This window comes from Archocentrus centrarchus, chromosome 15 (assembly GCF_007364275.1).
Source record: "Archocentrus centrarchus isolate MPI-CPG fArcCen1 chromosome 15, fArcCen1, whole genome shotgun sequence".
Classification (NCBI taxonomy): domain Eukaryota; kingdom Metazoa; phylum Chordata; class Actinopteri; order Cichliformes; family Cichlidae; genus Archocentrus; species Archocentrus centrarchus.
In genome coordinates this window covers 15,671,283-15,683,438 of record NC_044360.1, presented here as the reverse complement: position 1 = coordinate 15,683,438, position 12,156 = coordinate 15,671,283, and the positions used below count along the sequence as shown (strand labels likewise).

At 39.5% G+C, this 12,156-nt stretch overlaps 1 protein-coding gene across 5 annotated transcripts in view; it reads left to right on the top strand.

Moving 5' to 3' along the window:
- kcnma1a (potassium large conductance calcium-activated channel, subfamily M, alpha member 1a) overlaps positions 1 to 12,156 on the top strand; it is a 161,118-nt gene that overhangs the window by 116,421 nt on the left and 32,541 nt on the right. For 3 of the 5 annotated variants that reach the window (XM_030748486.1, XM_030748483.1, XM_030748484.1), the window contains exons 17-19: positions 3,493 to 3,579; positions 3,682 to 3,758; positions 5,280 to 5,288. In XM_030748486.1, the coding sequence (XP_030604346.1) occupies positions 3,493 to 3,579; positions 3,682 to 3,758; positions 5,280 to 5,288 (173 nt within the window). The remainder of the gene's footprint in view (positions 1 to 3,492; positions 3,580 to 3,681; positions 3,759 to 5,279; positions 5,289 to 12,156) is intronic. The other 2 variants (XM_030748487.1, XM_030748485.1) reach the window with 1 other exon arrangement.

The following is a 12,156-nucleotide window of genomic DNA, read 5'->3' as shown; positions in this document are numbered from 1 at the left end:
GCATTTTTTTCAGTAGTCTCAATTGCCAAATCCCACTCACCCTTCCCCATTCACCTGTGTCAAATGTTTGTGTACTGACAAAATTGCATGGTTGACTTAATATTAATTAAATATGATGTAAATTGGAGTTGAAATTAATTTAATATACTTTATGTAACCCAGTGCGCTAAATTTTTCACTTTCAAGGTAGTTGAGTTTTTTCTTTTCTTTTTTTTTTTTTTTTAACAAGTTTAATAGTGACACCCTAGTGTATGTTATTTGTACTTTAAAACCTTTTCTAGAACATGTTTTCTTACAATAGTTTCTGCCCTTTATCTACTTGTAAAAAATGACCTCAAAAACTTTTTTTTTTCATTTTTATAGTAATCTTCCAACATTTAGTTGGAAGGGTCTCAACATTGAACAAACAGGAAAAAAATCAAAAACAAAAAAAAAAAGTTTCTGCCATGTAATAGAAACCTCATTTTTAAATGGGCAGAGAAGCATTAGCAGCAGTTATATTCTCCTCGTCTTTTATATTCATGATAACTGTTTGATTTGAGATTTTTTCTTGTTGTTTGCAGAAGCCGAAAGCGGTATGCCCTCTACCTTATCTTACTTCCAAAGTTCCACCCAATCGTCACCACTTTAAAGCTTCTGACTTTGGGAGTTTCCCCAAGGATATTTTTCCAAACACTATCTCACAGGCCTCTTTTTCTAACTCCTTTTTTATGGTGTCCCTTGTGCTTAATGCACTAACTTCTTTGCAGGCAGAGAGAGGATAGATAAATTGGATATGTTTGTAGAAGTGCTGTTTTTCTTTTTCTTTTTTTGTCTTTGCTGTTGTCACTGTACCAAGGCCAAACACTCACCCTCTCCATATCTACCTCTTATTTGATCTTTTCATTTTTGTCCTTAAGCAAAATCCTTTGCTCCTTTAGTTTATTTCTCTCACTTTCAGTTCTTTTTCAGTGTCGCTCAGTCGTTACCCTACTGTATCTCAGCTTTGACAAGCCACGTTTTCCACTCATTGGTGTTTAAAAATCTTTGTCCGAGCAGTACAGTGAGGATTTTTTATATGCATATTTTAGACATCAGATATGGTGTCGATAAGCACTGATAATCTATTGTCCTACACTGTGGATATAAAAAAAATGACTGATTACATGCCACTGCTATAGGCAGTGATTGATATAACAGCATGTTTTTTTCTTCATTGTTTTATTATACCAGCAGCACCTCACCAATCTTTGTTTTTTTCCATGATTTTTTTTTTTTATACACTAGGAAAGGCATGGAGCTGTTGAATTTGGATAGCATTGGGTTTATCCAAACTGAAGTTTTATTTATGTGGCCCACATTTCACTCTTGCATTCCATCACCCTCTCATGTTCTCATTCCCAAATGTATATCCATCTGTGCATGTGTGTGCGTCTGCGTATGTGCGATCACTTTCCGAGGGAGAGTTTGTGTGTGAATGTGTGTGTGTGTGTGCGTGTGCGTGCGAATGGAGTTTTGTGCGTCTCAGCCACCACGTACAGTCATGCTCGTGCGTCTCTTGAGTAGATGTTCTTAAGTGAGGTCACTTCCTGTCAGTTTGGTGTTTGAGAAACAATCCAACTGCACAGAAGTTACTGCAACCGTCTGCATCTACGTACCTGTCCCTATACCTGTACTGCAGTGGCTATGCCTTTTCTGTTTTCTTATTGTCCTCTTCATGCTGTTCGGTAACTGCATGCTTTGACACTATCACATGAAGTGTTTGATGCTTGCCTTGTTGCTCACAATATGAGGTTTTGATGCTTTTTTTAGGCTTTTATTCACCAGTTTGCACACGACTCAAGAAAACTGTCTTGGATAGATACACCTGTAAAAAAATCTCAGATTTGGGCAGCAATGTTTGTGGAACTGTCTTGATTTGATTGATTTCTTTCTTTTATTTTTACTAAAAAAGCATGCCAGGTATAATGCCTGTTAACTTCTTTGGGGGCCATTCAATCTGAGTGAATGTTAGATTGCTATTTTACTTCTTGCAGTATGGAAAGAAAATTCTGATCTGCATGAGTGGTGCAATTTAATCACATCCCAATATGTATATGGATTCAATTGCTCCCTTAATAGTTTTATTTTCCCCCAATGTAACCTTTTCCAGAGCTCAGAGGAAAGATGTTGTGTGATAATATACTTGTTCCCTTCTCCCCTGAGTCTAGACTGATAACATACTCTTTCAAAATGAATTACTAAAGTGCCATGAATCAATATTGCATACATAAGTGTGACTCGCGCTGGTAAGAAACAAAGAGCGGAGCTTTTCTTGTTAATTACGGTTGAAAATTTACAAAAGTCTGAAACGTAAATGAGACAAAAAAATAAAAATCATCTTTCATCTGGGCTTGTATTTTGAAAGAGTGTGATCCTTAAAGGTGTGTGGATACAGTGTTTTGATATCTTACTTCACACTCACATCATTGATGATTGTTGCCCACAGGTAACCATTAATGACCAGGGTGTGTGTGTGTGTGTGTGTGTGTGTGTGTGTGTGTGTGTGTGTGTGAGCGCGTGCGCGTGTGTGTGTGCATATTTGTGTGTGGCGTCTATTTTTTGTCTTAGTCTAATTAATGGGGAATGATACAGCCGATCACTTATAGTATATTTGAGTGTTAAACCGAATCCCATTTAATCACAAAAGAAGTGAGTAATCATTATGAATTGCCGTAATACATTTTATTATGCTTTTATCTTTCAATATAAATATAATGAAAATGATTAAAGCAATTTCCACTTAACTAGGCATGCCTTACAAGTATTTTTAATGGAGCGGAGTCCCTGATATTTAGGGGAATAATAACACATTTGGACTCTTCTAGCAGTTTTATTTCCCCTAGCAGAGTCTATAGCAGAATCACCGATATGAATTAGCTTAGTATTTTCAACAAAAACAAAGAGCTGTTCATTCCCTTGCATTCCACTGTCAATTACTAACTGAGATAACAACACTTACTGGACGTTCTCTGTACAATAGCCATGTCTCAGTGGGCATCATAACATCTGTTCTGACTAGATGACTGTATTTGAGTGCTGAGACTAAAACCACTCCATGGCCATAATTTTAATTCTTTCTGCCCTCGTCCCTCTGCTTGTATCTCTCTGTCCCTCTCTTTCACCCCAGGGCAATCCAGTGCCATTTATGTAGAGAAAAGAATTAAAATTCAATGTGCGATCATACTGTTGTACATATTGTCCATCCATGTGAGTATCACATCAACAAATTGCCTCAAATCAGGAGGAGCCAAGTGTGTTTGTGGTAACTTACAAGACACACATGCAAGAGGGGGGAAAAAAACGAATGTGTTGAAAATGATGCAAAAAGCAAGCCGGGCAAAGTCCAGATCCAATTTAGGGCTTCAACAAGTGTGTGTACCATTCCTCTTGATTAGCATGTTGTGTGCATGAATCCTGTGACTGTCCAGATGTTAATGAGCATTATTTGTTTGTATGTCTCTGAATACCCAGCATTCTCATCAACCCGGGCAACCATGTCAAGCTGCAGGAGGGAACACTGGGATTTTTTATTGCTAGTGATGCCAAAGAAGTAAAAAGGTAATCAGGGCATCCTGGCCAACAGCGGGGTCACTAATCATACAAAGTGGACAGTTGACAAATGCGTAGGAGTGCTAAACACTGTTACTGTGTCACTTTTAGAGCATTTTTCTACTGCAAAGCTTGTCATGACGACATCACAGACCCCAAAAGGATCAAGAAGTGTGGCTGCAAGCGACGTGAGTATATGCGGCTTTATTTTGCCCCACTGGCACCCTTCCTTCCCATCCTCTCACTCCAAAACCTGCTTGTGGGTCTGTCTTTCTCCTTATACATAGGTGTGTACATAGTTATTCTGCCTTTCATTGTGGTGTCGTTCTTCTGTACTGTGACACTGTGTTTTAAACATTATATTACCATTATACTGTTAGGAAAGTGATTGATATCGGTCCCATTTGAACTTCCATAACGCCCATTATGGCATAAATCAAAGCATTTTTGTTTCTTTGTTAAAATGTAGGTGTTGTCATCTTTAAATGTGTTTTTCATTTTGATTTAATCATTGAGTCACTGCATTGTTTACACAAACTGAGAATGTATTGTAGTAAATGAAATGCAGTAGAAAGCACTATAACACAGTGGATGAAGAGAAATGGTATTAATTTATAGCTGCAAAAACAACATCAAAATAAGATATTTGAAGCACTTAAAATGATTACATACATATACTTTAGTTCCTTATCTGCATGAGAGTCTAAACCAGGCCTTTTTCTGTATCGTATTTAAAATGTTAGCAGAGAGCAGATCCTCCAACAAGGCCACTGTCCTGTGTTGCAGCTGTAGGAAATGTTTGGGATCTTCACCAATATTAAATGTATTTTTCTTTTGCCAGTGCTTTACTTATCCACCTAGTTTAATGAAATTTGGCTCTGTAGTTTCTGAGTTCTGATCACATGCCATGCCTCAGCCTCAGCTTGTTGGAGGAATTAGGAAGTATGTCCTCATGAATTCTAATCTTATTATCATATGAATGCTCCTGGTGAAACATTTTCAGGCTGTTTCCTCCTCCTCAATTGTCTTAAGGTCACACACATGTTATGAATAGCGTTTGCTGACTGCTAATTTTAAGATTTTGATATAGAAATACCCACATTAAATCAGTGACTGTTTTATGCAGACACAACTTTACCATTGAGGCAGGAAAAGCACACAAATACATCCTGACCTATGTGCAGAAGATACTTGTCAGGACGCGTTAGCCGATGGATAAATAATTCAAGTTAATATTCTATGTTTCCATAAAAGGTCACAGGCAGTTACGGTAAGCAGTCCGTTACAGACAAAGCCTGGTTTTAAAATAGGTACCCTCTAGTTCCTTCTTTTGTCTATGTCATTTCAATTATTCAGACAATTTCTGCTCTGTCAACTCAATAGAATCAACAGGCTCTTCACACTCTAGTTTTATTTACTGAAACTGTTTACCTCTGTTTGCTTTCCTACTCTCTTCATGTCTCAGACTCAGCTGATGGCGTTATGTTTTATCTTATTACATTTGTTGCCGACAAGAGAGTTGCATTTACAAAGATGACAGTTCCATTACTGTAATGGAATTCTGTCCAACTGTATGTTCTGTTCTGTCATGTTTTGTTCTCTTCTGTTGTTTTTCCCATGTTTCTTTATGACCAGTGACACACTTTTGATGTATTTCCTTCCCTGCTGCCATTGGAAAACACCACTTTATTTTAACTACTCACTGGTAGTGATTTATTGTGAGTAAAACGAAAATGGGTGTCTAATTACCCAGAGTGCAGTGCAAGTGTTTTTTTTTTTTCCTTTTCAGCAAATAGTATATTGTATCTATGTTGCATGTACCAGTGTAGCTTCTGCATCCCTCTCCTCGCCTCTCATTTTTACACTGTGCTCAGACCAGACTGAATCCAAAACAGCTGATATTGAACTCACACCAGCATCAGGTCTCTGCTCCTCAACGGCCCAGTCAGCTGATGATCTGATTTGTTGGAGATGACAATTAAATAAAGTGTTACATGATTGGATGCGGCTGATGAGGTGTGCAGTTTTTGCTCACTCTTTGATCATCAAACCCAACATGTTTGGCATTTAAAAGCCAATCTGCTGAAAGTCTCGCGTCATTGCCTGTGATTAACCTCTTTATAGTGTATTGCTCCAAGAAAGAAAAGAAGAATGAAAAATCTGAGAAGTCATACAGTAATCACAGATTTAGAGGAGCTAACACATGGGGAAGATCTGCTGCTATTTAAAATGATCTGCTTTCTGTCAAAGGTAGTTTTGTGTGGCTGTTTTTTTTTTTCTTTTTCTTTTTTCCTTCCCAGAGAGCAGAAAAGGTCTTTCTGGGATGTTCTTCAAATCCTGGCAAGCCATGTTGCCAAAACACAATCAAAACAATCTGGTCTCCCCTTTACCCTGCTTTGCTGTGATCTCAGCCACTTTATAAACTCCAGGCCCTCGCCCAGCCTGGGCTGATGTTCCAGAGATCACCAGTTCTTTTCAGAACTGAAATGTTGCTGCGTTGCACCAGTCCTGGTGCCTTTTAAACCTGGACCATCGTTGGGCCATTTTGTTTAACTCGCTTTACTGGGTGAGGAGTCTAGGATTAATACACAGTATTATGCAGTATTATTCCCACTAGATGGTAGTGCCGTTCCAGAGTCTTGAGCGGTAATAAATATCCATACTTAAATGGTGAAGTCTGTAGAGAAAACTCAAATCCCCTGAGACCTGTTCAGCAAAATTGCAAGGATGAGATGGGTGCCTTTCTGTGAATTAGGATAATAAATCTGATCAATATGTACAGCTTTGTAGATTAATCATCCCAAAGGTGTTAAGTCACACTGTTCTCCTCAGTGCTTTATGTCTATATGTGAAGGTATAGTGGCAGTTTGGTGAGGGGTGCGTGTTTGCGTATAAAGTTGGCCTTTCCAAGACAGAAAAAAGAAGCATTATTTGTCTTCTCCATTCTTATGTGCCCCACTCTGACAGGCTACCGCACTCTCTGTTAGTTATTGCTCAAACGTTCACCTCTTGAGCCAGCAGTATCCTTAACCTTGCACGGTTGCTGAATAAGGAAGTTTTAGGTGGATATCAGGATGGTGCGTTCTTTGGGACATCCTTCATATTCAACATAGTACCCTGATAGCTTCTGTTTACCGTGTGTTGGTAGACTGTAGGCAGTGGTAGCCCATCAAACCCACACAGACAGTTGATCAGGGTAGCTATCATGTTGAATCTTCAATTAAGAATGTCCTGAAATGGACACCTTGTCATCCCAGGCCAGATTCCAGGTATTTGTGAAGTCAGAAGTAAAATACATTGTCAGTGTGTGCGTGCGTGCGTACGTGTGTGTGTGTGTGTGTGTGTCTTGTGTCTCCCATTGCTACCCCTCCATTTGTTGGAAGTCTACATAGTAACGTACACTTTTATTAGGTACACCTGCGAAACGACGTGCAATCCAATGCAACAGCTGTGGCCTAGATTCTACTTTTATAAGACTTCTCAAGAGTTTTTGAAAATAAAGAAGCTTCATAAGAGTAGGGTTTTGCAGCACAGCTTTTGTATTAGGTTATGCTAGTTTCACAGGTGTACTTAATGAAGTCACCAGTGAGCGTACATACTGTGGTGTCCAAGCTAAAACTCTGAAGCAAAGAAATTTCAGCATGACCTGACGGCCTCACTGCACTTGTCCACCATGTTCCCCGAAACTGTTTCATTACTGTTAACAGTTATCTCTGTACCTCGCCTTGTTGCCAGGAATAAAGCTACATTTCCTGCATGCTTTCCACATGCTAGTAAGGCACGTATGCATGTCACAGAATACAGCAGTCCCTGATGCATTCATCTTAAGGGATATGATCTGTGTTTCCCATTCTTTCCTTGGCCAGAAGCTGGAAACATATTACTTCATTCAAGGTCTTATTTTCCGACGTGAGTCAGAGTCAAAGATGCTGAAAGCGTCTTTGTAAAGGTGCCAGACAGTATTAGTCTGCTGTCTGTTTACACCTTGGCAATGAGAGAATGGGGACCAGGGACTGTTTCTGTCCAGAGTCACAGCAATCTAGAGATGCTACTCTGGGGACTTTCACTCCTGCTTCCCTCAGGGTTCAAGGGCTTCACACACTACATTCACATACATTTCCACACACACACACAGAAATAGCTGTTTTGTTTTGGGGTTTTTTTTAGCTGTAGGCTGACTTCTGTAGTTAAGGGTAATACTACTTTTACATGCTTTTTTATTTTTTTACTAAATTAGGACACCAGATATTCATCTTGCCTGTTTTCTACTTGGATGATAATTGAAAAGAAACATAAGTGGACTGGAACAATTTGAAATACTCACTGGGGTGTACAGTATGTGTTGAATTGACACACAGCAGCAGTGTTTTAAAGAAAGAATGGGGTGGGGGGGGCTCAACAGGTACAACAGGTATATGTAAATGGACAAATGCTTCTCTTTTTAAAATTTGTCCAGCCTGGTCATTTAATGTTGGAAATGTTAGTTGGAAACTAATTTTACTGTGTTGTTGCAAGACAAGATTAAATGCAGCACAGTGTTCCCATGCAGTAATGGTTTTAAATTGGAGGCATAAGGCAAATGTTAGATTACGTTCAAAAAATGTGCTTTTCACTAAACCAAAATTCAAAATTTACCAGGTACAAACCAATCTTGAAAAACAGGCACATATGGTATTTAAATGTATAAGTACATGTGGCATAATTTGGGGATAGTAAATTGTGTATCGAATGAATTGTTAATACTTCCTTTATTCCTTGTGATTTTCACTTCCCATTTGTATTTGCACTAAAGTGCTGTTTCTACCTTCAAACATTACTTAGTGTCTCTTGAAATTACAGATAAAAACAAACTGACACTTTAGCATGCATCTATATATGTATACGTTATATAATGACATATTCTTTTCACAGACACCATTTAAGCACATGCAGATTAGAGTGAAGGCCCTTTGGGGAGTGGAACAGTGAAATTGCAGGTTTGAATATAGCATGAATTGGCCAGTCTAGCCAGTAGAATAGTGTGATGCCTTGGACAGAACCGCTACAGCTGCATGATGGGATACAGGTACGTGATCCACTCCTTTAGCCCAATGGATAGAGGATGTACAAATGTATGAAACATTGTATGAGGTTTGCTGCTGAAGACATTGCTCATGCCTCTCTTCCCTGAATGCCTCCCTACCTCTTCCCCTTCTCCCTAACCCTCTTTCCCACTGTTATAATTTTGCCTTTTGACTTGTTATAGCCTTAGTACACAGCTTGAACTCCTAAGAAGCATCTCATTAATAATAAGAAATAATTCACTAGCGTACAATTGTTGCATTCATAATTGATAACATTGTAACACCAATAATGTGTCAAATTTTGAGACACTTTTAAAATAACTATATTTAGAAAATAAAATTTTACCAGCTGACTTGTTAAGGTAAATGTAACTGGACTCTTGATTAAATCTGCACTTGGAGTTCATTTATGTAATTTGGGGCTCAAGTCTGTGGGAGCAGGTGACTAAGGCTTGCACTTTCTGATGAAGTTACCTTCCGACTTCCCCTAGATGTATATTTCTCCTTTTGCCATTAACCTGCTGCTTTTCCTCTCCTCTCATCCCAAAACATGACTGTAGCCAAGATGTCCGTCTACAAACGAATGAAACTGGCATGTTGTTTTGATTGCGGCCGTTCAGAGCAAGACTGCTCTTGCATGTCAGGCAGTGTACATAGTAACATGGACACCCTTCAGAGGGCCTACCCACTTTCCTCTGTCTCTGTTCATGATTGCGCAACCACTTTACGTGCCTGTAAGTTACACCGCCCAACACATGCTGTTACGTGTCTGTGGTGTGTGATCTGTGTATTGTACCATGTAGAGGTACTGTACGTGTGTGTGTGTGTGTGTGTGTGTGTGTGTGTGTGTGTGTTATGTTGTCTGTGTGGTGTAATTTGTTTACTGGGACTCCATTGTTTGTGTAGCTGTGGTCCGTGTTTGTTTTTTTTTTCTATTATAATTTTTCTATATCTGTTTTCTTTTTCTATATCTATCTCTGTCTTTCTCTATCTCTGGTTAGATTTTCTTTGAGTTGTAGTATGTGTGGTTGATAAGTAGTGGCGTGGCTCAGTGGTGGTGCTGTAAGTACTATAGATGTTGGACATGTGGCTCCCGCATGCTGCACCAATCACGCAGTCGTGTGATAATGTCACTGTTGGAGCGTGGTGTTTTCTGTCTTTTTCTTTAACTGTTTCAGGTAAGATGTCTGAATATACAACAATGAAAGATTTTATACTGTATTTTAATGACAGCATTTGTTAAATTATGCCTTATATATTTACTTTGAAGGCTCTTGCAAACATCTGAGTTAACACTTTTTAGTTTGTACACTTTTCAGTTGAAGTAGGTTTTGCTTTTTTCTGCATTTTCTTTTAATCTTGCTGAGAAACAATGCTGAGATTTTGGGTTTATTTTCATGCTGAATTTAGAGAATCATACATAATATGTTGTTTAAGCCTTTATAGTCTTGCCAGGCCTTAAAAGTGAGGAGCAGGGCACAAATAATAATTGAACTGAAATCCCATTTTAACTAAGCAGTGATTAAGAAAGAAAACCTACATTTCCCCCCACATTTATGTTACTGTTCAGAAATGTATTCCTTGTACTGCATCTGTCCTGCATCCATTAATACTTTGTCACATTTTACACAGTAGGAACATGGCAGTGAATTAGGAAGGAGGAGAAATGAAATGAGAAAAATAGGAGGCTTTATGCAGCCGTAAAGGGTAAAAGAAAATGGATAAAGGAAAAGCCAAGAGAAGGAGAAATTAAAACCAAAATGGAAACTATAAAAAGTGCTTGATAAAGGAAAGGTAAGAGGCCTGAGGCTCCTAGAAGATTGCCTCGATTCTGTTTTCCTTTTGAGTGGATGGGAAATACTAAATTGTCTGTCAATTAGACATGGCAGCAGTAGGCCCAGCTATCAAAGCCTTGGGTTCAGACATACAGATCTGATTTCCTTCTCAACATTCTCCCACCGTCTGCCGACTCAGCCTAGATTAGTGTCAAACATGCCATGATGAGTTTTGCTTGGCCTCTTGTAGTTGGGCCTGCGCTGATATCCCTCGGTACCAATTACTGGCCATTACATGGTTACTGATCTCACTTCTCCCTCAACCCCCTGTAGGATTTCAGGAAAGCCTCCTCCGTCTTAGATTTCTTTCTCTTTTTAACCCCGACTTCATCTGAACAAAGTGAGTTTAGTGAAGGAGCGCATTGGGCTTTGTCAGTCAGGGATTGTTGGATTTCCTCTCCCCGTTTCCTCTTTTTTTCCACCAGGCTGAGAGCATAAGACATCTTTATCCACGATGACTTCACACGCTTGCACATCTGAACAAAATATTTTCTTGTACTTTGATTATTGATTTCTTGGATAGAACTGCTTCGTTTAAGCTGCTGTGTTCTTACGCATGCCAAATTAGGGCCGCATATATACAGAGTAACACAGACAACTTATAAGGAAGTTATGATGGCATGAGTATAAAACTGAACTACTTTATCAACTTATACAATATTTATTATAGCAACTTTTAGCACACACACACAAACTAAATGAGTAATGATACATTTGCAGATGGTGTAGGCAGAGGAGTGTACTGAATGTAGTTTCTCCATTGTTTTGCTTATAGCGATTGTCATCAAGTTGAACCTTAACTGAGTTCTTTGGCTGCCTGAGAAGTCTTTTGTCTATAAATCAAGCATATATGGTGTTTTTTGTGATGTGACCATCACCACTTTAGAAAAGCTTTAATCAGTGAGGAGGTTTTAACTTGGTTTATGTAACGGAGATGCTAAAGCTTTTATTAAGCAGGGCTCTGGACAAGAGTTGGGGACCTGGGGCTAGGGAGATGGTTTTGGCTTGTCCACAATCTTCTGGCCTGTATATGTGTGTGCATGTGCAACAACATGCACTTGTATCTCGGTGTCTACGCATGTGTGTGAATCTGCATCTCATTGCTGGGGACCTTATCTATCCTGACACAGAAATTATGTTTGCATTTTCCCAGCCCTGCTGGTTCATCACCAAACTTGCCCTGACAGCTCCTGTCCACCAGGCAGACCCTCACCCCCTCAACCACCCTCCCCCACCCACCCCGTCCTATGCCGCCTCGCTATGCCCCAGATGCTAGCCAGTTAGTCTGCCGCCTTTGCGGTGCGGGCAGATTGCTAGAGACAGATGCCAAGGCCACTGTGGGTCTCTTTTTGAGGATCTGTGTCATAGGCCAGCCCTGGGCCCTCACTGTGACCTTTACTGCTGGAAGAGACTCTGGGAAAGAGTGGGGAGTGTCAGCAGCTCTGAGCTCAGTTCAAGTGCCTACTGCATAAGTAGTTCTAGTGGTACCAGTCTTTAATATCTCCTCGGTCAAGGTCACAAACTGTAATTACCAGAGAATTAACTGCACTGGTAAAAGTGGAGACCTCGGTCAACCCTTTTAAAATACAACCCCAAAGACTGTGCATTAAACTCAAGTTTTAAAAAAGTGCCTAATTTAAAAAAAATCTCCATTTGTATGAGACGGCTGGACTGCATGCGAAAATCAG